The sequence below is a fragment of the Ochotona curzoniae genome, unplaced genomic scaffold, assembly GCF_017591425.1.
Source record: "Ochotona curzoniae isolate NIBS_2020 unplaced genomic scaffold, NIBS_Ocur_1.0 contig_1014, whole genome shotgun sequence".
NCBI classification, from domain to species: domain Eukaryota; kingdom Metazoa; phylum Chordata; class Mammalia; order Lagomorpha; family Ochotonidae; genus Ochotona; species Ochotona curzoniae.
The window spans coordinates 3,791,736-3,818,437 of NW_024464920.1; the positions used below are offsets into that span (position 1 = coordinate 3,791,736).

General features: G+C 53.7%; 2 protein-coding genes across 2 annotated transcripts; both read right to left on the minus strand.

Moving 5' to 3' along the window:
- Nucleotides 1-1,246: 1,246 nt before the first annotated feature.
- On the minus strand, nucleotides 1,247-6,341 carry KRT1 (keratin 1). Its single transcript, XM_040989016.1, has 9 exons — nucleotides 5,763-6,341; nucleotides 4,729-4,943; nucleotides 4,105-4,165; nucleotides 3,668-3,763; nucleotides 3,384-3,548; nucleotides 3,132-3,257; nucleotides 2,581-2,801; nucleotides 2,120-2,154; nucleotides 1,247-1,986 (listed from the first exon to the last, which is right to left on the minus strand). Exons 1-9 carry the CDS (start codon nucleotides 6,339-6,341, stop codon nucleotides 1,628-1,630), a joined length of 1,857 nt encoding a protein of 618 aa, XP_040844950.1. The 3' UTR covers nucleotides 1,247-1,627.
- An 8,050-nt stretch (nucleotides 6,342-14,391) lies between these two features.
- Nucleotides 14,392-25,633, minus strand: KRT77 (keratin 77). The gene is made up of 9 exons (XM_040977850.1): nucleotides 25,082-25,633; nucleotides 20,988-21,202; nucleotides 19,846-19,906; nucleotides 19,313-19,408; nucleotides 17,991-18,155; nucleotides 15,996-16,121; nucleotides 15,617-15,837; nucleotides 15,185-15,219; nucleotides 14,392-14,699 (listed from the first exon to the last, which is right to left on the minus strand). Exons 1-9 carry the CDS (start codon nucleotides 25,631-25,633, stop codon nucleotides 14,392-14,394), a joined length of 1,779 nt encoding a protein of 592 aa, XP_040833784.1.
- Nucleotides 25,634-26,702: the final 1,069 nt, after the last annotated feature.

Genomic DNA, 26,702 nt, shown 5'->3' on the forward strand with positions numbered 1-26,702 from the left:
CAATGCCAACATTCGCTATGGGATGTCTCATTACAACCGATGGTCAATGGCCTGCCCCATCTACTCTGGCACAGACACATACCGAGCGGACTGCAACACGGGATGACAACAGCCAGATGATCATCGTCCTCACCATCACTTTTGAAGAGGTGTTTACTGAATGCCTACTGTGTGCTCAGTCTTGCTCCCTACTGTGTGACACACAGGAATCCCCATGAAGAAAGCATCGCTGTGGTGTTATTGTGCCATTTGGAAGATGTGAAAACTGAGGTGCGTGGGGTATACCTTAGGTTCAGCCATTGAGCAGCACTTGGCGCTTCTGGACCCCACATTGGCAGGCTGGGTTCAAGGCTTGGCTCTATTCACAATCCAGCTTCCTACTGTGGAAGATGGGAAGCAACAGAAGATGGCTCAAGGACTCGGGGTCCTGCCACCCTTGGTGGAGAACTGAGTGTTGCAGGTGTTTGGGGAATGAACCAATGGTTAAAAGATTCTCTCTCGCTTGCACTTGCTCCCTCCCCCTCGTTCTCTCAATGCTTTTTATTTTTTTTGAATGTGAAGAACTCTAAGGACTGTAATTTGCATGTTATCACATCACTAGGAAAACAGAGAAGGTACAATTCAGGCCCAAGCACAGCAGAGTCCACGCATCCATGCATCCACACATCTGACCCCCTGCTGCCGTCCTGTGAATCAGCAGTGCTCTTGATGGTGGCAGAAGGAAGTGGCATATCCTACCGTCTGCTCCCTCCCTTGGGTCTTACGCTCCCCAAGCCTGGCTCTGCCTTCCAGCTGCCTTAGTAGCTGCTGATCCCATGTCACCTGAGTTCCTCCTCTTCACCAGCTCATCCACGGTGGCTTTTGACTTCTCCATGCAATAAGTTCCCTGCTTCTCACCTGCTTGCTCACTGCTCTGGTGAGCACAGCCTTGTCCAAAGAATACAACCTACCACCCGTGTTTCTCCCTTCCTCCTGGGACCCGCCCCTTGTCTACTCCGGCTCCATCCTTACTCAGTGCGTCCTAAGCAGCCTCCAGTCTCCATTGTGCCTTCTTGTGCCCCAAGTCTCCCATATGCCACGTGACTCCGGCATCCTCTTTCACTCCCACCCAGTACCTACCCCGGACAGTAGTTTCAAGCCACCGACAAAGCAGACAGACTCAGAGTGGAATTTCAAATGCAGTTTATTGCAACGATACAGGGGTACTGTACTGGGGGGAGGGGACAGGGGGCGGGGCTTGGGGACCTCTCCGCAGAATGCAAACAATTCACTTGCACCTGATGTAAGGAACCAAAAGTAGCCCTGAGCTAGCTGAAGGAGCTAGAAAGCCACGGGGCTCCGGCCGTCCTAAGCAGCCTGGTGCTGGACTCTGAACGCAGGTTCGAGCTAAGAACGAAGCCGGGGTGAGCAGGTACTGCAACTGGGTCCTGAGACTACCACGGGTAGGGGAACCACGTGGGGAAGCATGCAGGGAAACAGTGAGCTGCGGGGACTAGACAAGAGGCTGGAGCGAGCCAAACTCCTTCCTCCAATCAGGCTGGAGCAATCGGCCTGGGTTCCGCCCAGCGAGAGACTGGGGTGTTGGCGGAGAAGGACAGCAGTGGAGAGGGCTGCTGCCCGGGATTCCTTAGGAGTAACTGGCAGACACGAACTTCACGCTGGAGCTGCCTCCGGAGGTCTTGGTCCCCCCAGAGCTGGACCCCCGGCCTCCCGATGAGCCGAAGCTGCCACCAGAGCTCCCTCCTCCAGAAACCCTGCCGCCTGAGCTGCCGCCACCGCCTCCAGAGCCGCTTCTGCGGCCTCCACTGCTGCCCCCGGAGCCGGAGCCGTAGCCGCCGCCGCTGCCGCCTCTGGAGCCGTAGCTGCCACCGCCGCCGCCGGAGCCATAGCCGCCGCCAGAGCCGTAGCCGCCGCCGCCTCCAGAACTGTAGCTGCCGCCTCCCCGGCTGCTACTTCCGCTGATGCTGGTGTGGCTGGTGCTCACCGCTGCCAAAGAGAGCGGCAGGTGTCTTCAATCCTGCCCTCACCCCGACACCCACCCGAGCGCGCGCGCGCGCGCACACACACACACCTGCACGCGCCGCCCCCTCACCCCTCCCCAGGCAACTGCAGTACTTACATACGCTCACGTTGGGCGCGCATTCGCCAGACATCCTGCAGAAGAAAAAAGCAAATCCCGCTGACACCCTGCCTTCACAGAGCTCCCCCCTTCTTCCGTGTGCTCCCCCCCGCCCCCGACCACCACCTCCAGCCCTCAGCAGGCGTCCCAGGAGAGAGGAGGGGTCACCATATAGACATTGGCTTTGGGCCAAGTGACACCTGAGCCAGCCTAGGTGAAGTTTAAATTGCTCTATTGCAAATTCCAGACAAGGGAAAAATAAATAAATAAATAAATAAATAAATAAATAAATAAATAAATAAATAAATAAGAGGAACTTGGATCTCTACCTCATTCTGCTCCAGTTCCTTCCATGCCCCACCCCCAGGACAGGAAGCAACAGAGGGTTGTGTCTCCTGCCATAGCATGCAGGGAAGGAAGCCCCTAAGAGGCAGTCACACTGCCCCAGCCCCTTTCTGCACCTGCTCTCCTCGCCCTCCAGGAGGGTCCTATAGGTGGCGATCTCCATGTCCAGGGCCAGCTTGGTGTTCATGAGGTCCTGGTAGTCACGCAGTAGGCGTGCCATGTCTTCCTTAGCCTGCTGCAGGGCGTCCTCCAGCTCATTGAGCTTCTTCTGGGCGTCCTTGAGGGCATTCTCCCCTCGTTGTTCAGCGTCGGCGATGGACTGTTGCAGGCTGGCGATCTGAGCCAGGACAATCCAATACATTAAGCCCTCATGTTTCACCCAGTTCACCTCCTCAGCCCTGTGAGGCTGACCACACACCAGCCCACACACTCAAGCCCCCTGTGGACTCCCTTGAAGGACCTTAGGGACACTGCGACAGCCCCTTGTGGCTCTTAGCCCAGATTCCTCCAAGTCTGACTCAGGATATCCCAATAGCTATAGGAAGGAATGCAATCTTGGGCATGTATGGCAAGGTTCAACCAGGAAAGCCCCCTGCCTGCCATTGCCTGATCCTCACTCCACCTGGACACAGAGGAGCCCTAGAAGGGAGGAGGAGTGGACAGGCACCTGCTTCTTGAGGCTGTCGATTTCAGATCGGAGTCTCTGAATCATGCGATTCAGCTCAGCTATCTCCATCTTGGAGTTCTTCACACTGTCGCCGTGTCTACCAGCCGTAACCTGCAGCTCTTCGTACTAGAGATGGTGCATTGTGGCAGTCAGAGGTGGGCACAGGACAGGCACACCAAACATAAAGAGGGATCTCCAAGTAGCAGGACACAACACCCCAGGGAAGCTGGCTGTGCACTCAATCCAGCTCACCTTGGTCTGGTACAGCGCCTCAGCCTCGGTCTTGCTCCTCTGGGCAATGTCCTCATACTGGGCCTTGACCTCGGCGATGATGCTGCCCAGGTCCAGTGAGCGGTTGTTGTCCATGGACAGCACCACATTGGTCTCGCTAATGTGGGTCTGCATCTGGGACAGCTCCTGCAAGCACATGACAGGTGAGCATGTCTCACAGCGCTAGGACAAGACCCAGCTTAGAGGGAGGTGCACCCATTTAGATGAAAAAGAAAAAGGAAATCAGTGAAAATGGAAAGGCTTACCATTTGGTAGAGAGTCGTGAGGAACTCAATCTCCTGCTGTAAGTTGTCAACTCTGGCCTGGAGGTCCACCTTGGCCAGGTAAGCAGCATCTACATCCTAGAGGGAAACCAAGGACATCGGGCAGCTGCCTCTGGCTGGCCACGGGCCAGGTGGAGTCTATGATCCTCTCTTTACCTTCCCAACCCAAGGAGAGTTCCGCTCTTCTGGCCTGCCCATTAAGAACCCACCTCTTCCCCGCTTACCACCCGTGGCAGGTGCCAAGGCAATGAAGAAGCCTGGTACCCCAAGAGGGAGTGCAAGTCTGTGAGGCTGTCCTCAGCAACCCCACCTCCCCCCAGCCTGGCTCCCCACATCAGGGCCTCTTTCTGTTCCATCCCTAGTCACATTCCTTCCTTCCTTATCCCACAGGTGAGTCCCAGCCTGCAGAATCCACTCACCTTTTTGAGGGTCACAAACTCATTCTCTGCACTCGTGCGCTTGTTGATCTCATCCTCATACCTGCAGAGAAGCAGACACAGGTAAGAGATGCCTCGAGTCCAGCATTCTAGTCTGAAGGCCACATGACCTGGCCTGACCTGGTCTCCTTGTGAAAGTATGGGATAGCTCAGGCACCTCTCAACTTCTGAGACACAAAACCTTTGAAACTATTTCCAACTTCTAAGAAGATGAAGAACATGGCTCCTGGATTTGCCTCTAGCCTAAGGAAAGACATAGGTGCACACTTCTTTACAGGCTCTGCTGCTCACTTTCCAGAAATCTCTGACAGCATGAGTCAGGACAGAAAGTGACAGGAGGGGAAAACAGGGAGGGAGGGAGAAAAGGGAGGAATCCCTATACCTACAAGACTGTCATGGAGAATAAGTTTTAAAAATGGAAATAAGAGGGAGAAGGGAGAGGGCATTATGGGTCCTTCTGTTATGTCCTCATAAAATAGATGGTTTGGGGTTAATAATAAAACTAACTCTGCACATCCCTAAATTCTGGATTTGATCACATGTGACCCCATACTGTTGAGGAAGGCGGGTTGCTCCCTCTCCCCAACCACCACTAGGCTCTCTTACTTATTCCGATAATCTTCCACTAGGTCCTGCATGTTCTTCATCTCAGAGTCCATCCGAGACTGGTCGCTCTTCAGCTGGTCCACCCTGTTTCGGAGGCTGCTGATGTATGCTTCAAATAGGGGCTCCAAGTTCTGGGATCTGGTGGTGGTATCCACCTGCTGCAGCAGCTCCCACTTTGTTTGCAGCACCTGGTTCTGCTGCTCCAGGAAGCGCACCTAAGAGCACGAGACCCCCTCATTCTTGCTGCAGAAATCGAGCCCCATGGCCACTGGACACCAAAGACCACCTTGCAGCCAGGCCGCACCTCACCAATGGCCAAGCTCATTATTGCAACTATGCTTTGAAATACACATACGGATAGTAAAAACACATGCTCTCAATTGGGGGCACAGGGTGTAGGGTGCCATCAATATTAGTTTGCATTCCTTCACATGGTTTGAAAATATATGGGGGAAATCCAGAACTTAGATTGGAAATTTGTTGTGGAGAAATCTGGGTTGAGATTGTTAAAGATTTCATTTTTTTTTTTAAATGAGATGATTTTGTGTTTTCCCAGAGCTTGGAAATATTCATTTAGGGAAAAAGTAAAACACATGTATAAACTGTAGCCAATGCCAACATGAAGGTCTCCCTTCTCACCCTGCCTCACTGCATCTTGTCTGCCACCAAACCCCAGGTCACATTTCATGGGCGATCGCTCCAGGATTCTCCATAGGGAGATCTTTCCAGGATTCTCACGGACTCTCTAGAAAGTTCAGAGAGCTGCAGTTCTCCGAGCTTCATTCAGCAACCATGATTCACAGTGCAACTCAAGCAGGGACTGAAACGGACTTGAAGGTCAATGGTCCATGCTGACAGACCAGAGAAGCCCGCGTTCAGGCTAGGGTGGTCGCTAGCACCACTCCCTAATGCATTTCTGAGTCAGCTCCTGGAAAGCCAGGAGCTGTTAGTCATGCAGACACAAGAACATGAGCTCGAAGCCACACCTGCTGTGGCTGCCCCGAATGCCAAGAGGCCAGGTGACACTCACTCACCTTGTCGATGAAGGAGGCAAATTGGTTGTTGAGGGTCTTGATTTGCTCCCTCTCACGAGACTTGACTTTTTGGATTTCGGGGTCAATCTCCACATTGAGGGGTTGCAGGAGGCTCTGGTTGATGGTGACTTCCTGGATGCCACCAGGGGGGCAGACGGGCCCAAAGCCACCCCCATAACCACCCCCGCCAAAACCACCCCCGCCAAAACCACCACCCCCAAAACCACCTCCACTGCCAAAACCGCCACCCCCAAAACCACCACCGCTACCAAAACTGCCGCCAAAGCCGCCGCCACCAAAGCCACCACCACCAAAGCGTCCACCCCCTCTGGCCACACTCATGGAGATGCTTTTACTGCCCCCAAGGCTGACCAGGCTGCGGCTCCCAAAGCCACCACTGCCACCCCCACTGCTACAGAACCCTCCCGTGAATCTTCCACCTCCTCCACTGCCGCCACTGCGGCGCATGGAGCTGCTGGTGGAGGTGGTCCTGCGCTGGCAGCTGAGGACCCCAGCCGAGCCGGAGCTGAAGCCCCCTTTGCTGCGGTACCCGGACCTGCAACTGAACTGTCGGTTCATGGTGCCTGAGAGAGGAGCAGGAGCAAAGCAGACAGAAAACAAGAAGGAGCTCAAGCCCTCCTCTAAGCCCCAAGTGCTGAGGCTCGCCCTTATATAGCGGAGGGCGAGAGAAAGAATGGGCTTGGTCCCTCACAGTCAGCACCAACGCGATGCCCGTGCAGGGTTTGGCTCGCCTGCAGCCATACAAGATCTTTACGAGCCTCAACAATACGATAAACACTACACACCTAGCTCCAGGAGGGGTGCTCAGAATTGCTGTGGCTGCAAGATTGGTAATCGCCTTATCAGAAAGAGATCTCTCCCAAAGCGCTGGTGACTCGTGGAAGGCAGGACCCCACCGTCTGCTGCCCCGGCAGAGGATTTCACCACACAAGGATATGTAAATGTTCCTTTCGCCTTGCCCTTTTCAAGCTCCTCAACACGCTCTTTCACGCAGGTAGCAGGTGCAATTCTCCATGCCATGGATTTCACATCGCAGGTAAGAGATGACTCCTGGCCTGTTTCTGAGATTTGACCTCAAAGCCCAGAGTTCCCTGAGCTCTAACTTCCAACACAGAGGTGAGCCTTTTTAACAACTGGAAAGTTGAAAGATGTGGCTGCCAATGAAAGTATCAATGTATGTTGCTGGTATGTACTAGGGACACTGGCACACAGCACCCCAGCAGCAGGAGCAGGTGCCCGTGGGCAGTGTGCAAAATTGTAACACATGGAAAAGTGAGCTGAGCAGACAGGACCACGCAGGATGTTCTGCCAAGCAAAGGGAGGACATGCAGGTCAGCTGCTAGCTGATACACTGGACTCTAGAAGAAGGTTAGTGTTGAAGTTCTAGAAAGCTTGATCTGAGAAGCCCCCATGGTCACTGGAGGCCACGGGAACAATGATACTAGCTTATCTGAATCAGAGATGGATGTGGAGCTGGCAATGGTCTACAGAGTTGACCAAGTACCTTGGGCTGCAGATTCATTCTATTGGAGAGAATAGAATTGGGGGAAAACTGAGGCCCAGAGCATGAGCAACCTGCCTGAGGCTGCAGAGACAGAAGAGTGGCAGGGCTGGGGTTGAATGAGGGCCCTCACTATGGCGTACCCTGTCCTCCCCGACATGGCATGAGACACCACGGTCCTCCTGCCTGCCGTGTGTGACACCAGGCAGCATGGGAAGCCGTTGCGTTGCCAAAAATGCCAAGGCCAGGGGGTCTATCTCCATCCTTGGAGTTCGTGGCTCTTGGCATGTGCTAAAGCTAGGGAAGTGTCTGGAGATGCAGAGTTCAGAGAGCAATGCTTGCATCTAGCCACACATATGCGCAGCCAGGACATCTTCAGGTAGCCTTCCTGGAGAGTAGCACTCAATCAGTATTAGCGAAGGTAGCAGCATAGCATGGAGAGCTAGAAAGACCCAAACTTCAACATGTACACATATACTCTCACACACACATACACACATGCCTGACATGTACACAAGAAGCCTGACATGCTCTGTGTGCAAAGGGCCAGAAAGGTGGGGACAAGCCAGCTGCCAATGTAGCTATCTCTCTAAGCAGCTCAGCATGGGAGACCAGACACTTGCCCCAAAAGTCTCTGGTACAGACGGGACATCTGCACTGAAAAGGGGTTAATGGAGAGCGTTTGGACCCATTGTCTGAATCTGCACCAAGATGCTGTGCCAACACTCCCCCCAAGTCTCATCCCTCCTCTCCTCCCACTATGTTAGCCTTCCATCTTCTCAGAGGTGTCCCCAGCTCCCCACTGCCCATCTTCCTCATGTGTGTGTGTGTGTGTGTGTGTGTGTGTGTGTGTCCTGGCACCACCAGCTCCAGACTACTAAACCAATCATCTGTTTAGGGAATGAGTAAGCTGGGACTTGGGAACAATGGGGCCTGGGATGGTCTTGGCGTGGTGATGGCTGTTGCCTCATTCCCTTCTGACAGGCAATCAAAATTCTTTCAGTTCAGCACACTCCCTGTGAGACATACAGCTACAAACAATCGATTCCTTCTAGCATTTTGGAGGGGCATACATATGTGTTTGCGTGTGTGCATGTGTCCGTGTCTGTGTGTGTGCAGTCCAAACCAGGTCTCATAGAGAAAAAGCAGAGGTGGGCAGTCAGCACAGGACCCATAGACACGACAAGGTGCAGGAAGCAGCCGCAATAAGCACCTGCACCACTCACCCCCACTCCCCCAACACACACGCACCAGAACTTGAGAACCAAGCAGCTGAGCCACTTTCACCTACTTCCCACAAACCGAAAGCTGGAGCTCAGAGAGATCTAACCACCGGCCTCCTGTGTGCCCTCCAGCAAGGAAAAATGCACACACAGGGCTAAAGGCATCCCAATCTTTTGTGTTTTCAATTCAAGTACACTAGGGAAGCCCAGAACATTTCCCCTCCCCACCCCATCTACAGGGACTGAGATCCCCTCCCTCTAACATGCCCGGCAGAAGCAGAAGAACAGGGGCCTGGAGAAGCACGACAGCTTTGCTGAGCCCCACAACCCATCCCTGGGAACCCTCCGATTCCCAAATCAAACTCCGCTTCTCTCAGTGCAAGTTCCCTTTCGGGCAATCTAACAGGCTTGGAATGGCAATGGGACTGGCTGACCAAGTTTCACCCATGGATGTTGTGGGATGGTCCCAGCAGTGTTGTGGTGCAAATATGGGCAGGAGGGGCCACTGGTGGGCTGCCCTTGCCTGGCCTTCACCCCTCTCCCTCACTGCACACCCTCACCTTCCCATGTTCGCCTCCACCCTAGCCTCACTCCCATGCCCTGCCCTTTTCCTCTCTGCCCCTCTCCATCTCCCAAGCTCTCTTTCCTCTCTTCCCTTCTCCAAAAGGCCTTCCAGCTGCTTTTCCCACTCGCTATAAACATCTGCCCTGCGGGTCAAGCTCAGGGCATGTGAGGTCTCCTCTGAATATATTCTCAGTCCAGGCAACCTTGGGAGCAAATGCTTCCATCTCTGCCTGGTTGGACGGTAGAAAGGCCCAGCTCATACCTCTTCCAGAGGGCCTTCCTTGATAATCACCACCCAGCTGTCCTGTTGATGTATTTTCCTAAGCTCAGTTGCCACTAGATTCAAGTGCATATGGATGGGTTCAAATGGCTCGTGTGTGTGTGTGTGTGATTGTGTGTGATGCATAGTTGAATGCCTCTCCAGTTACTCTATGTAAGCCAAGATCTTCTCAGTGGAAAAAAAAGTTAAGCACCCCCTCCAGGTCTTTAGGAGTTCGTCCAGTTTTCCACAGGGTCCCAAGTCCCCCATAGGGTATCCCCAGAAGAGCCAGAACACCTGCCACTCTCACACACATATACACACGCCAGAACTAATAATGGAAAGGAGGCTGCCACAGGCGAGCCACAAGGCATGGGCAGGGGCAGGTGTGGCGATGTTTTGAGAGATTTTTGAGGGATGGGACTGTGAAAAGAATCTAAGGAAGACATGCAATGACAAGTCACCCAGCCCTGGGGGACTCTCCTGAGACGTGGGAGAAGGAAATTTCAGGAGAGTGGGGGAGATTGGAGCCCGGGAGGAGTGGAAGAGGAGGAGGGAGGCTGGCTGTGGCGAGGCAGGCGGGGCAAGGTGTCGAAAGCCCACAGCCCCGCGGAGGAGGCGCCAGAGGAGCTTCTCACGAAAGGCACAGGTGCAGGGTGTGGGGCAGCCCCTATTTAAGACACTCAGCTAAAGACAAGACCCCCCCCCAGGAGTCCCTTACTAGCCATGCTGGGCAGAGCAGAGGCTGTGAATGTGAGGAAGCCATAGAGCAAGGCAGGTGGCAGAGACAGGCTTGCCCTGTACCAGGAGCCCCCAGGCCTGGGGCCCACTCCTTCCTCTGCATGTGTCTGGCTGTGAGACCTTAGGCTGATCACTGACCCTCTCTGAGCAGGTCCCTTCCTCTGTACATTAGGGGTAGGGGCTGAATTTATCACTGATAAACAGGGAGCAGTCCTCCTGACTTTGGTGAGACTGAGATTGTAAACTGATCAGGGTACAACTTGGATCAAGCCCGTGGTTTTCTGGGAACAAGGCTAAGTTCAGGAAAGGAAGTTCAAGGTGAAGAGAGGAAAGAGGCAAGCGTAGTGAGGGCTGGAGGGAGTTGGGGCTTGGTTTCATTGCTCCCTCCAGCAACAGGGACCAACACCACTCACCATGAATAGGGACCAGACCTGAGGACCCACATGCAGAGGGGGGGTACCTGTGGAAATCAGGAGTGTGCTGAATTCTCCAGGAGGGTCTCTAGACCCACGGGTTGGGTCCCCATGGACGCATCAACCGAGCTGAAGGCATGCAGCGTCCTAGCCCCATTGGCAGGCCACTCCCCACCAGGGCAGCAAGTCCAACAGTATTCTGGGAGTAACCCTGAGCTCACTCAGCTCGTTAATATTGAAGCTGCATCCTGGGCCAGAGGGCTGGGTAACTGAGGAGGAGGTGACAGACTCTTTCCTGGACTGAAAAGTTGTCTAGCCCAGAAACACACGCCTCCTCCAAGGTCAAAGTTAGAAGGTAGCCAGCCAATGGGTGCTCCTCCTGTTCTCCGCAGCCTGAGATTGGAATCTCGGCTGATGAGAAGCTGATGGAATTAAATTTAGATTTCTTGAAGTGCCCCGCCCTGCCACAGCCTCTCCAGGGAAGGGAGCAGATGGCAAGCCTACCATGGGACTTCCCAACTCCCCTTGAGTATCATCTACCTGCAGCAGGTGCATCAGTCAGGGCCAGGATATGAGCTCCAGGGACCCTGAAAGGGCCAGATAGACCCCTGCCCATCAAGTTTCCCCAGCTCCCTCCCAGGGACAGCAAGAACAGACAGGATCATGTGTGGAGGGGCATTTTTCGGTGGTTTAAAAGTTGCTTGTTGATTGTATTGGGATGAGCGGGAGACAAGAGGCCCTTACTCCCAGAGGGGTCTCCCAGCATCTCTACTAGACTCACTATCTACACAGAAAAGTGCCTCCCCAGTGGCTTGGAGGACCAGGCCCCGTGGCTTGGGTCTCCAGAGTCATCTGTCCTTATCAGATCATCAAGTTGGGACTTCCCATGTACACTTCACGAGATCTACACCCAACTCACTCCTCTCCTCTCTGGCATTCAGTTCTCAGTGCCCTTGTCCTGTAGCATCTTGGTGCCTTCCTAGGATTCAGGCCACGGTGCCCTCCTTTCAGCACTATCCCCAAGAAGTCCTACATGCTAGACACAGTCAAAACTTCCAAAGAGATAAGACAAGGCCAGGGATTGTTTTCTGGGCAATTTCAATTTCCACCTTGGAGAGGGACGAGAAAGAGTACTTTGGCCCAGAACCCAGCTGGCCTCTTTAGAAACACAACCCATGTATGTTTGGTCCCAAGAGCACCAGGGGTCATGCTGCACAAGACAGCTGGTGGTGCCAGAACACTGGGCTATAGAGTAGGAGCCCAAGTCTCTGCACAATGTCCTCCTTCCTGGCTTTTGTCTTTGCCAGTTTATACAGAGAACAGAATCCCCTGTAGGTCTCAGCCTTGGCCATCTGAATTCTCAGAGTAGTGTAAAGCATGAACTGTTCCAGGGCCAGATGTCTACCCACACTTCACTCCTTCCTCTCTGCCTCCTGTCAAGGGCTCAGCCAAACTCTGCTTAAAAGCTGGTACACCTCCCAGGAATCCTCTCCCATGAAAAGATCACTATAAAGGGGCCGCTCATCCGGGATTCTCTCTGCTATAGTTCCCATTTGTGCATCTGGCCTATTGGCCAGGGTCTACCCCAATCACCTCTCTCATCTCCCCTTGGTGGTAGCTTCCCCATCTTCCCACCTCCTGCCAGGATTCCCAGTCCTCACCCACCCAGCAGTGCCATCTCGGTCACTCTCCTCTGACCAGGCTTCTTGGGTACCCCAGCCCTGGGTGCTCCAGACCCCCGGAGAGACCTGGGTTTCACAGGAGCCTGAACAAGCTGCCTCCCTTGCTCTCCTCTCTTGCAGGTTCCCAGGACCAATTCCAACAGCTGCCGCACCCCACTGACTCACACCTTCTCACTTCATTGTACCTATGTCCTTGCTGCCAGCCTGCCCTTGTCTTTCCTGCCTCCTCCCAATGCCCTTGACTGTCACCTTCCCACGTAGCATGTGGCATCTCTCTTCCCAAGCCCCTTTGTCCACCTTTCCTCTCCATGGGCCCACTGCTGGGTCAGGGATGAGAGAGGCACACCTCTAGCCAAAAGCATAAATAATAGCCATGTGGGCTATGCTTGCATGAGTCTCACATCCAAATTCCACCATGTTCCTGCTCCCCCATCCCTACCTCTGGGAAATGAGAAAGCAGGCCACACTTTTTCTGTGAACCCAGAAACACACATACAACGGGTGCTGGCTTACCACTGTCCATTCTTACATTTCTGTGTCTTTGCTTCACTTGAGACATCAACTACAGACACACTTGTTCACAAGGCCCATCCGACAGTGAGCTGTGGCCCCTGGGCTCCTCTGCTCAGTTTCTGGGGCCCACCTGCTCCTTCTCACTCACTCATTTCCTCTCATTTCTCTGAGTCCCTAAGCAGACGCTCTCCCTGTCCCAAGGGCCTTCCTTGACCCCATCACCCACCAGCACCCACTCCCTCTCCTTCCCCTGTTCTTCATTCCAGCTCCATGCTGGTTCCAGGGGTATGCTGGCACCAAACTTCCCTTTCGTGCCTCTGGTCCCAGCTCTAGCTCTAGTGGGTAGATGGGTGGGTGGGTCTGCCTGTGTCTTCAGAATACATCTTGCCTCCTCCCTCAGGGTAGACACCCATAGAAGGACACCCTGGGGTTCTTCCTCCTTCTGAACCCCCGTTTCCCTGTTAAAGACTAGCCACTTTTAAGATTAACCCATGAGATCCCTCATGTCAAGGCATTGTATGTGCAATAAAAATCCTTCACTTCCCAAACACAGATAATGACAGAAACCTGCTGAGGCTAAAGAAGTGACACTCAAGCAGCCATTTGAAATCGCAGGAAGCTTTTATTGTGGAAAGACCAGAAAATGCCAAGCCCTTCAGAATAAAGCTGTCAATCAGGAAGCAAGCTCTCCCCACGGGACCCAGATGGAGCCCATCAGACGCCCCAAGAAAATTCTGGATTAGAGAGTGAAGGGCTTGCGTCGGGACCCAGTCACCAACAGCAGTGACTCCGGGTTTCAGAGCAAAGCCATAGTCCCTCTCTTAAGGCCCGGCAGCTGGGTGACACTTCCTACCCACTCCAGCCCAGCTCAAGTATCTTATACAAAACCCAAAACCAGGTGGCAGTTCTCTTCAGGGTGCTCAAACCATGAAGACAGGAAGAAGCTAGAAGGGCTGGAGGGACCTGGGAAAGGGTGTTCAACCATCTTGCCAAACAGGTACCCTCCAGACCAGCTCAGGATGGGAGCCGTCCCAAGCCAGATCCCAGCCTTGAGCCTTGGACCCCAGGGTCCAAGAACCTGCAGGTGCACACAGCAGGTGGGGCCTAGGAAAGTCAGGCTTCCAAGAAGAGAGCTGTCAGGAGTGGCCAGGACAGATCCAGGGCTTGTTGCTTGTCCAGCAACCTCTGCACCCACTTCTAACAGCTACCTCCCTTTGAACAAGGACTGGAAGCTCTCTGACACACTCCCACTTTGGGCTGCTAACCCACGGATCACTGTTTCTTTGAGACAGAGATTCCATATTGGGACACACCTGACTCATGGCAAAGCCGCACTCCTCCCCTGTGCTCAGAGGATCCCCTGACCCAGCCAGCTGGCTTTGCAATCAAAGGGATTATTTGTGAGCCTCTTGGGAGTGGTTCACAGTTCATAGAACACGAGCCTTGGGTGAAGATAACAGCTCTGGGTTATCCACCTTTTTCTCCAGGGAGACAGCAGGCCCAGGCACCCCAGTTTGGGTGAGCAGGTATCTGCCTGTGATTTGGATGGCCTGCTGGAGCCCCTTTGAAAGAGCTGTTGTGTAGGGGGCTTACCTGTCCTACATTCTCACTTCAAATGCAATGCAAAGCTGCCCAGACCCATCCAGAAAAGCTAGGTGAGAGGGGGTCAGAAAGGCACCTGGGAAGGGGTCTGCAGCCGGCAGCAGCCGCCTCTAGCCCACCACCCTCCTGTGCGAGGTGCTGGTGGAGGTCTGAATGATCTGCCTGCGCGAGGAGCCGCCGCTGCCACCGCCGCCGCTGAACTTGCTGCTGCTCTTGCTGCTTGCTCCGTAGCTTCCTCCACTGCCCCCTCGGGAGCCTCCGTAACTTCTCCCGCTGCCACCACCGCCGCCTCCACCACCACTATAACTTCCGGAGCCTCGGCCACTGCCGCTGTAGCCTCCTCCACTGCTGTAGCCTGCGCCTCCGCCACTGTAACCTCCACCACTAGCGCCCACGGTCACATGGCTGCTCTGCACCGCTGGAGGCAAGAGAGAAAAAGGGAGGGTGGGGGGAGACTCAGAAGGGCTGAACGGAAGGGTACCCAACTGCACCCAGTCCCGCACCTACAGCCTCACTGGAAGCACCTGGCTTGCAAAACAGCAGATGCCTTAGACACTCAAAGGGTTCCCTGCCAAAGTTCCTTTTTAAGTGGCCTAGGTGTCAGCGCTCCCTTAAGTGACACATTTGCCTCATTCATAGAACACAGATTCTACAGAATTCTAGCCACTGCTATTAGGAGGTCCAGAATTCAGGAAAGCAGGCCTAAACTCTTAACTGCTGATGTCAATGAACTCTTCTGGGCTATGCAGAGGAGATGTGCATTTGCTTAGCCGTTTGTGACACAGGACCGGAAGCTACAATGTCGCATGTCTGTTTCCAGTTGGCCACCAGGCAGCCATCCCCCTGCACAACCCTTTCGTGCCCAGCACCACCTGACTTCAATCCCTGAATTCTGCTACTCACCAATGCTCACTTGACTCTGCAGCTCTCCAGACATCCTGTAAAACCAAGGTATGTGCATCAGCCAGACCCAGGCAGCTGGGAGATGTGGCGAAGTTTCCCACCTGTAACCCTAAGCTTGGGTAGAAGTGTGGACCTGAGGGCAGGGGAGCCACTAGCATTTCCAGGAAGGCTTGAGCATTGGGGAGTCTCCACCTGGCTGCAATGGCTTGAGTTGTGGTATGATGTGGGGACCTTCTGCTTGGAATCATGCGAGTGCCTGCCCATGTGCACACCCTCTGCTTTTAACTCAAGTGCACTTGCTGTCTGGGCTTCCAGTCTTTCCAGAAACACTGAGATTGTCTTGTCTCTAGAGTCAGTCCAGTTGGTCTCTGGGTGTCTGGGAGCTCTGCTTCTCCATCCCCCTGGGATTACGGGTACCACTGCCACACCCACCTGCTCTCCTCGCCCTCCAGCAGCTTGCGGTAGGTGGCGATCTCCACGTCCAGGGACAACTTGACCCCCAGCATGGCCTGGTAGTCACGCACCAACCGGGCCAGCTCTTCCCTGGACTGCTGCAGGGCATCGTCCAGGTCCTGCAGTTTCTGCTTTGCATCCTGGAGGGCACGTTCCCCTCGCTCTTCCGCGTCCGCGATGGCCGAGTGCATCTGCTCTATCTGCTTCCCAGAGATGAGGTGGGGGTGAGAAGGGTTGGGGAAAACAGTTGCAAGAGCGTGTAGGTGAGGGGCAGGTTCAGGGAGCCCCATCTGGCTAGGACATGGTGGGAGGCGGCTACAGCATGCAGTCAGACCACCCGCTAGGGCAGCGTTCCCACCTGCTTCTTGACGTTGCTGATCTCAGCCTGCAGCCGCTGGATGGTGCGGTTAAGCTCAGAAATCTCCATCTTGGTGTTCTTCAGGTCATCTCCGTGTCTTCCCGCCGTGATCTGGAGCTCCTGGTACTAAAGATTGGGGTGGCACTGGCTCAGTACCTGCTGCCTGCCACCTGCTACCGTCCAGGTGGGAATGAGTCTGGGCAGCCCACCTGGAGGTGACATCCCCCTCTCATCCACACCCACAGCTACCCCAAACCAGCCCCACCTGTGCAGCAAACACAGGCATAGACACCCCAAAGCAAACCTCTCTCCTTGCCCTCTATCTGTCTCTGGGCAGGCTCACACCCTGGCCAGACTGACCGGATTCCTGGCACCCTTTCTACCTCCTCTGTCACACATCTAAGCCTTCATATTGGGACCTCCTCACTTTCCCATCTTCCTTCCAATCCTCTCCCACGACAATCACCCAGCAGCAAGAGCCTCATTTCTCAGAGGCCCTTTGCACACTCCACATTCACTTGCTATTTCTTGCCTAGCTCCCAGTCCATGTCTGTACCAGCCCATCGGCATAAGGTCACACATGGTCCTAAAGGGGAGGGAAGGGGAGGGGAGAAGCTGTGCCTTCTGAGGTTTGCAGAGATGCTCAGCTCCTCTCCATCCCAGAGAGAATCACCTGCAAAATGGCTGAGACTGGAGCTGGCCAGGTGGTCCACAAGGCATATCAGTAGATGCCAGCTGTTGGGAACTTAGTGCCTGGGCTGTCAATCTTTGCCTCTTCAGCTACAGAATCTTAACCCTCTGAAAAGCCTGGATTAATTTATGTTAAAGAAGCAACCAAAAATTTAGCTACTATCTTCTTAGTGAGAGTCTAGTCTTATGATGGAATCCTAGGTTATCAAAAAATAATAATGCAGGGCCCGGCGCGGTGGCACAGTGGTTAAGGTCCTTGCCTTGCACGCCCAGGATCCCATATGGGCACTGGTTCTATCCCCGGCAGCCCTGCTTCCCTTCCAGCTCCCTGCCTGTGGCCCGGGAAAGCAGCTGAGGATGGCCCAAAGCTTTGGGACCCTGCACCTGCGTGGGAGACCCGGAAGAGGCTCCTGGCTTCGGATTGGCATAGCTCACTTGGGGAGTGAATCGTCGGATGGAAGATCTTCCTCTCTGTCTCTCCTCTCTGTATATCTGCCTTTCCAATAAAAAAATAATAAAAATAAAATCTTTTAAAAAATAATAATAATAATGCAGAGGGGTCAACAAGCCGAGGGCTGGGATGTCTGTGATCTGTATCAAAGTGCTTGGGTTCAAGTTCTGGCTCCATTCCTGGTACCAGCTTCCTGCTAATGCATCTCCTGAGAGGCAGACGGTGATGGCTCAAGCAGTTACATCCCTTCCACCCATGTGGGGGATCTTCATCGGGCTCCCTACTTCCAATTCAGCCTGATCCACCCTTGGCCATTACCAACACTTATGGCATAAACCCATGGATAGATTTCTCTGCCTCTGCCTAGCAAATAGTTCATAAAAGTTGCATAAAATTTAGTGTCACAAAAAGGCAGACACAAGGGAAAAAGAAAAACACAAAAAAATATGTTTTATGGGGAAAAAAAATTTAGTGGCCAAAATGGTAGGTTTATAGACCACACCTGAGTTGAATGAAGTTCTTAGGCCACCTGCTAGCTCACAAGACTTGTGGGACTCAGATCGTCTCACACTGCATTATCTATGATCTTTACCTCATGGGATTGTTGCAAGGATCAAACAGGCAATCCTCCTCACAAAGCACTTGCTTTGGGGCCTGGCATGCCTGAGCTAGCAAGAAGTGCCATCTACAAAGAGCTGGCAGAGAACGCACTGATGGTGGAAACAAGATGGGGTGGGCTTTACCATCATCTCTCTACTTTCTACAATAGGGTCTGGCTTGAGGACGATGAGAAAGACAACATAGGTCCTGAAAGCAGTCTTTGCTTTGGCATGCAGGGCGGGGGCAGTGCCCACCTTGGTCTGATACAGCGCCTCGGCCTCATCCTTGCTCTTCTGCGCGATCAACTCATACTGCGCCCGCACAGCGTCGATGATGCTATCCAGATCCAATGAACGGTTGTTGTCCATGGACAGGATGACGTTGGTGTCACTGATGTCAGTCTGCATCTGGGACAGCTCCTGGGGGACACATGAAGCAGGGGATGACTCCTTCCCTGTGCTTCCTGGGGCCTCAGTTTCCCTCTACTGAACCCTCAGTTCCCATTAGGGGCAACCAGAAGCCAGGGGGTAGCCAGGAGAATGGTTGCAAGCAACAAGAGGTCACCCGGTAGAGAGTTCTAACTGCCCCTGCCAGAGGATGACCTGGCTCAAACTTAGCCCCTAGCTGGGAATCTGACACTGCCTCTTCCACACCTCCCACCATGCTGACTGCAGTTTGATGTCATCAGAAACCAACAAGTACTCCCACCCCTTGAAGCCACCTGATTCCCCAGTGGGATAGAAAGGATACCCCCTCAGATTTACTCTTGTTCCAAAACTGTGCCGCTAACTCACTGGTTGACTGGGCACAGGGAATACTCCTGGCCAGGTTGGGCCTGGCCAACAGGAGGAGCCCATGTAACTTTCAGTCAGCCATCTATCTGTGCTCCCTGTAACAATACACTGGGGGGTGGTCTTGCAGTGCAGCAAGGTAATCTGTCACCTGTAGAGTCAATATCCCTTTAAACATCTGGAGTTGCCAGTCCCAGCTGCTCCACTTATGATTCAGTTCCCTGTCAGTGTCCCCGTAAAAACAGTGGATGATGGCCCAAATACTTAGGCCCTTGCCAACTCCGTGGGAGACCCAGATGGCATTCAAGGCTCCAGGCTTCAGCCTAACCCAACCCTGGGACCCTTGTGGCCTTTTGGAGAGTGACCCAGCAGATGCAAGCTCTCTGCTTCTCCTTGCCTCTGTAACTCTGCCTTTCAAATAAAGAAATCTTAAAAATAACAACAAAATCCACATAGTTACTGCCTACAAAATTTTCCAGAATTCTCTAGACTCCTGTGGACTCCCAGAATTCAAGAGGATTTCTGTTCCTCCATGGTCTGACACTAACCTTCCTTCTCAATTAGGTCTGAAGCTAACTCCACTGTCTCCCACCTTAGTATTCTCCCTCCCCCCTCTTCCCACAGGCCCCCATCCAGGACCCAAAGGATTTGGGGTTCAGAGGATGGCTGGGGAGAGCATAGCTGAGTCCCTAAGTGGACAATGCTAGGTCCAACGCCCTCCTCTTCCTTCAGCCCATGTTGAGATCACAGAAGATGGAGGGATTGCTCATATGAGATAAACTCACCGTTTCAAACAAGTATTTCAGGAAGCTGGTCTCCCCTAGCAGGGCGTCCACCCTGGACTGCAGGTCCACTTTGCCCATGTAAGCAGCATCCACATCCTGAACACCAAGCAAGGAAGTTCAGTGTGGCCCCCACTGCCCCAGCATTGCCTGTTCCCAGCTCACTGGGGGCCCATGCGACAGCAACATCTGAAAATGCCACCCCTAGCTCCCACAGCAGACCCACCAACACCAGCTCTCCTGGCCTTAAAAGCAGGCGTGACGTTAGCCTGCACAATTGACTTAGTCACACATAGCAGTCCAGGTCTCCAGGCCAGGAGTACCTGGCACCCAGAAACCACCTACTCTTTAAATTCCACTATCAGAGCCCTGGAGAGTGGGGTCAGTGTAGGCTCCCACAGCCACCTTCAGTGTAAGGCCCCCGCCTCTGGGCAGCACACATACACACACAAGCTGGCCCAGAGGACATGCCACACAGCCAGTGCCCCCTACCCCACCACAGACTCCCACAGTCCCTCAGGACCATTCCCCTTCACCTTCTTCAGAACCACAAAATCATTCTCAGAGCTGGTCCTCTTGTTGATTTCATCCTCATACCTGGCAAAGGGGCAAGAAACACAGACAGGCTGGAGAGATGCATGGGGAAGGGGACTCCCAGAGGTCACTTCTTGAAGCAGGAAGCTTGGCCCCACCCGCAGGAAGTGTTGTTGTCCTGGACATGCAACTGGCTCTCGACAGCCACGTCAAGTAATGGCTCCTGTTGAGTGACAGGAGCCGGCTCCTGGCTTTCCAGGCCAACGGTGGTGACCGTGACCCAAGGACATGGCACAGCCAGAGCCAGTGGTAGCCCTGAGAATGTCCCTGTTGATTTTGAGATTTCACCTTTGCACATGTGGCCAGTGCCACCTGTTTCTTTTTCCATTGGGAACGTAAGTGAACTACTGCTGTTACTAAATGGTTCCTAGCAGGAAAACATTCCACCTGCAATTCCTGTCAGAGCATCTTCTCTGGGATGTCCTCTTTTCCCATGTGTACTGACATGCACTCAGCTGTCCATGGACACTGTTCAGGGATGTTCAGAAGAGCACCCTGCACCACAGCCTGGAACAGAGAGGGGGCCAGAGGCAGCCCAGCTGCCTGCACAGCCTCTGCCAGCCCTTGCCTGCTCAGCTGTCACAGTTCTGTGAGCCCAGAGTATGTGCAGGCATGGTACTAACAACTTAGCGAAATTGCACCTGCACTAAGCAGTTTTCAAAGTCCACCCCTCCACCTTGCCAACATTCCCACCTCCTCCTCAAAAGCTCGTTAGAACCAAAGATACTCTGACCCCTCTCCCCCCCAGCCAGACCCATTACATTGGGAACTGAGTGGGGACTCAGTGGGTGTGCACAGGAGTTGGAGAACCACATCCCCAATCCAATTAGGAAGGGCCTTACTGCTTCCTCATCGCTAATGTGCAAAACTCAAGAGAGATGAACCTGCAGGCATCTGGCCAATGGCCAAGTCCACACTGGGTCTCTGGCTGCCCTGGCTCCAGTGTGCACAAAGTGCCACTGGGCACAGCTGATAGTCATTCCCAGGGTGCAGGGCAAGCCCTGCCCCTCACCCTCCAAACACTGAACCAGGAAGCCCAGGGCTCCGCCCCTTCACGACCGGCATTTCCCACTGGGCGCCTCACTTCTTCTTGAAGTCCTCCACGACGTCTTCCATATTTTTGGCCTCCGTGTTCTGGCGCATGCGCTCGGCATTGAGCGAGTCCACCTGCCTCCGCAGCTCACTGATGTACGTCTCCAGGATGGGCTCCAAGTTGTTGGTCCGGGTGGTGGTGTTCACCTGCTGCAGCAGCTCCCATTTCGTCTGCAGCACCTGATTCTGCTGCTCCAAGAAGCGCACCTGCAGGGAAGGAGGCCAGTCAGTTCCAGGGAGGGAGCCATTGGTTAGAGCAGCTCTCCCATGGCGAACGCGACATATCCCAGCCTCTGGAGCTGGGCTAGTCCAAAGCAAGGAGCCAAGAGTTTCTTCCAGGTCTCCCAAATGGGTGTAAAGGCCCAAGCACTTGGATCATCATTTACTGACTTCCCAGGCAGGGAGCTGGATCAGAAGCGGCACAGCCAGGAATGGGACCAGCTTTCATGATGGCACTGCAGGTAGCAGCTTAACTCACTACACCACCACAGTGACACTCCCTTTGGCTTGGAATATTCCAGTCACTTCCAGAGCAAATAAGAGTGCCCCTACCCACCTACCCTCCCACACAGCCACCAGCCCATGTGGTTTCCAAGAGAAAAATTCTGAGATGTTTTTGTCATCAGACAGTTCTCATTTCTTTAAATGTACAGGGATGTGTGTTTGGGACAGCAGCTCAGACTTCACTTGGGACACCTGACTCCCATATCAGACTGCCTGGATTCAAGCCCCCACTCCACTTCTCACCCATCTACTTGCCCATATGCGCCCTGGGAGACAGCAGGTGATAGAGCAAGTGCTGGAGTCCCCACCACACACACAGTAGGTCTGGATTAAGCTCTGGCCTGACTCCAGTCATGGTGGGTAATTGGAGAGCGAGTTAACAGATTTCTCTGCCTCCCAAATACACAAAATAATGAACATAAAATAGATCAATGTGTAATACATTCAATGGCCCAAAGCAAGGATCTGGGTTTCTCCAGATGTTTGAGAACCATTGAATGACTGTGGTTTGCACCATGATGCCGAGGCATGGCTGCCCATGCATACCTGGTGTGGTCACTGAGACCTTTGCCTGAGAATGACAAACTCTCCCCTCCCCCCTGCACAGCCCCCTCACCCACAGATGCCTGCTGGAGTCAATACTATCCTTCCTGCCCTTTGCTCAGACATGCGAATGGGCACACATGCACACAATGCGTGCACGCACACACCCAGCCCTCGCACTCTGACACTACACATCCCCCTGAAGACACCATCTTGCAGAGTGGCCCAAAGAGGCTGTGCCACCGCCCCCACTCTTTCTGGTATGCAGCCACACAAAACTCTGCTGCTTCCCACGGCTTTATCAGAGTGAAAAGTTAAGCAAGCAGCTCTCTCACAGGCCTGCCAGTACAGCTGGGGACGCCCTGCGGGAGATGCCTGCTGCTGCCTGCTAGCTCTGGGTGCCACTCCCAGGGAGGGCCAAGTTGGTGCTCCAGGCTGGTGGTGGTGCAGAGGCAGCAAATAAGAACCCTGGATGAGGCTGCCCCCCTCCACGGGGGGCTGCAGGACCTCTTCTTCAAGAGAAGACCCCTGTGGCTCTCACCATGCCACCCACACAGTGAAGACTGGGGCTGCCTTGGGCAAGGAAAGTGGAGGGGATGTACCAGGCAGTTTGCCTGTGGTCTAACCACTAGGAAAATCATTGAACCCCAGTTCAATGATTGTTCCAGTTCCCTCAAAGACACTCCTCGGATGCATCCACCAGCCAAGCTCAAAGAGCACTGGTGGAATTTAGCATCCTGCAGAGCTTATCTTCCCATTGCAGGGTGGTGAGGGATGGGAGGGAGGGTCAAACACATTCCACCTTCTGTATCCAGCCCCCTCACCACCCTCCTGCTCAGCTCTCTCCCACCACAGCCCACCTCCAGGTACACCCCAGCTACCAGACCTCCCTAACCCTTTGCCTGATGAACTCCTGTTCCCATTCAGACCTATGCTCATCTGGTACCTTCACCTGTCTCCCCAGGGAGGGAAGCCTCTCTCAAGGAACAGTGTTGGGAGTGTCTGACTGTGTCTTCTCTGAAGCAGGCCCTTACACCTGCTGTGGCTTCCAAGAGATGAACAGAGACCAGCACAGAGAAGACGACAGATCTCATGAATTCACTAGAAACATAGTGTTCTGGATGGCCTGGGCATGTATGCGTTCCAGGCTGCCCAGCATCCTGACCCAGATGACTAAAGGCCAATGGAGCAAAACCAGGCCAGAATTCTAGCGGGAAGGACTTATGTGTGATGCTGAAGTTTGCATTCACTGCCTACTTTATCCAGCATTTATTACATGCCAGGTGGTATGGTGGGTACTAGGAATCAGTAAAAGACTAAACCACTGCTTGAATAAGGGTGGGGCAACTGAGAAGGAGTGAAGGAGGTGATGGAGATGGCCTGGCCTCTCCATGGGGACACAGCTCCACATCAAGCAGAAGGCAAGTGCAAGGACTCGGATGCTGCAGACTGGCAGGTGTTGGTGCTCCAGGAGCCACTTTCCAATCCTCCCTGCACTTGCTGAGTCTTGCATGTCAAGAGCTGTTCCACCAGGCAGGATGAGGCTGCCCTGGTCTCAACAGGGACAACAAGAGCCTTGCAAGGACCAGCTTACAACCTTGGGAGAACTACATTGGAGAGGCAATGTGACATGTTTTAAAGCTGAGCTCTGGCTGCACATGGTTAAAGAAGAAGGAAGCGGAAGCAGTCACAGCAAAAGAAGCCTCCTCCCCCTTCCTGCAAGGAAGCCACAGTCATCATCTCAAGCTTTTGCTTGGAGAAGCACAAGGAGTCAAGGTCTCCTATACCGTGATTTCTATCCCCAACCCAGGCCACACAACCAGCAGATAGGTGCCCAGCTGTTACAGGAAGCAGGAACCATCCAGGGCCTTGGAGGATCACTCAATAGCAGCCTGCAGATGTTGGCCAACCCCTCTCCTCCCTGCTCCCGGGGCCCTAAATCCGGGCCTTGTACTCCCAGTGGCATTCCCTGCATCTCCACCTCACTGCTAGACGCCGGCCTGTGTCCAAAGTGTGAAGATCCAGCTACCCATCCATCCGTGAAGCACCCGGCCCTGAGAAAGTCTTTGTGGGGTCCCTCTCCCTGCCTCCACACACCTGCCTCCCTGTCTCTCACCCCATCCTATCCCTTATATTTAGCCGGGTCTCAGGGGCAAGTCTTGCAGCTGGGTGGCAACCTCCAGCCCTGCTCACCTGCCAGACAGACCACAGGGCCAACCCTGGCTTTGATCATGAGCTCTCTTGTGAGTACTGAGGAAAAGCCATTGAATGCTCCAGGACACTTCCTGTGTACCCCTAAAGGCAGTCCACTTTCAGGGGAGCCTCCAGAGGCTACTGTGCCTCCACCATTAGACCAAGAAGAGGCTGAGGGTAGTAGGCCTTCCTATGGCTAGTCCACAGCTCCTGTCTGAGACTTGGATTTGAACCAGACTCAGTCAAGGAGCCAGAGACAGGGGCTTCCACGGCCCCTTTTGTCCCCTTCTTGGTCCTGTAAGAGCTGGAACGCAGAAAAGCTCAGGGTGCTTCCCAAACCTGCCTTGAGGGTTCCATGGCCTAGTGGGTACCACTCTTATCAACACACTTCCCATGCACCAGCAGCTCTTTCTCCCTCTGTAGAAGACACGATCCTTGAGGGCAGAACCTGTGACTGTATCACTCCCAGTGCACCGGGCATGGTGTGTGGCTTACAGTAGGTGCCTGGTATGCATTTACAGGTTGGATGGGTGGAGAGATAGATGAGTGGGAATGGGGTGGAATGGACACATGCGTGTCGATGGCTGTCTGGATGGGTAATGGAAAGAGGGTGAACTTATGGAGCATGAAGCGACTGTGCCACATGTCTTCACATCCTCTGGAAGAGGGATGATCCACAGAAGGCAGACAGAACTCAAGGAGTGGTTGAAGCTCCCTGAGGTTCCAGGACACACACTCTTGGAGGTTACCATCAGCACCACATGGTGGGAGGCAACAGAGTGCTCACCTGCTTGCTTGTTTGCTCAGAGACCCAGGGCTCTCCCCTACCTGCACCTAGAGACTCACCTTGTCGATGAAGGAGGCAAACTTGTTGTTGAGGACCATAATCTGCTCCCGCTCCTTGGTTTTCACCCGCTGGATCTCGGGGTCCACCTCCAGATGCAGGGGTTCCAGGAGGCTCGAGTTGATGGTTACCTCTTGGATGCCCCCAGGAGGACAAGCAGGCCCAAAGCCCCCAAATCCCAAATTTCCAGCACCCCCAAAACCACCTCCTCCATAGCTGCTACTCCCAAAGCCCAAGCCTGTAAAACGGCCAGGTAGGAACCGCAAGCCCCCTCCAGAGCCCCCGCCTCCCCAACCCTGACGGAACCCACTGGCGTTCCTGCCCGCTACACTCAAGGAGATGCTTTTACTGCCCCCTAGATTGTAGAGACTCCTCGAGCCAAACCCCCCTCCATGGCTCCAATAGCCGCTGCCACCACCACCACACCTCCCTAGGCCTTGGCACACAGACCCCACAACCCGACTCCCACCACCAGAGCCTGCAGAAGACCTAGAGCTGTAGACCCGCTGGCTCCTTGAGCTGAATGCAGACTGAGAACTGAACTGGCGGCTCATGGTTGCTAGAGCAACCAGAGGCACGGCCAAGAGCAAGGGCCTGGAGAGCAGGTGGCTGAGAGCAGGGAGGGAAGGAGCTGGGACTCCTTTGAAGGGGAGCTGGCTCTGTCCCTATATATATACACACACACCTGGCACGGGCCCAGCTCCTACAGATTCCTGGGAGGGGAGCAGTGGTGTTGCGTCTGATTGCCAGCTACGCATGTTAAGAGCTTCACACCTATGTGTTGCCAAAATGTCACTGCAGAGAAACTTCCCCAACTCGATCAGTTATCTCCCATCTCTTGCCATGGAGAGATGGGCGTGCAGTCATCTTGCAGAAAGCTCCTAGACAGGGTCCCCTCGAAATTCTGAGTTGATTTCTCCCTAGGAAACTCCACTGTTGAGTTGTTTGTTTTGGGGACGTGTCTGGGAGATGTGGGGCAAAGCTCTGGTGTGTCCTGTGACCTCAGGACCACAGCGGGCCGGTGTCAGGGAGAGGGTGGGGAGGGCGGGTGAAGACTCCCCCTGGCACAGTTCCACGGTTGGGCTGAGTTATTTCTACCGTTTCCATGAAGCTTTCTCGACTGAGTACCTGGCACACTTAAGACAGTCTTTCAGACCAAGAAGCAAATGATCCCAAGCCACCCCTTGTTCTGTTTGCCATCTCCAATTCAGCGTAAAACAACACCTCCTGTGAAGCCGGGTAAGATCGATTAGCTTTAACAGGAGGTTAAACAGCAAAATGTACAAAGCTAGTTCTCATTTCTTTTCTGTTGAAATTTAGCAAAGGTCAAATGATCCTCCCACTAGAAATAACAATGATTAGATAAAACTAAACAACGGCATTCCAATTCTGTACTTCCACAGTTAGTAGCCAACCGTTCTTGAACTTGAGCTTTGAGATGCCCTGTCCCATGCATAGTTCTAGGGGTCAACCCTCACCAATGTCTGCCTACAAAAATGTGCTTGCCTTCTGGAATTGGATAGCTGATGGCTCTCATGCAGCATGCAGTTGTAAAGATTTTTTTTTTTTACAAAGAGAAAGTTTGGGGAAAAACTAAATGTCTAAGCATCGGATAAAGGGCAA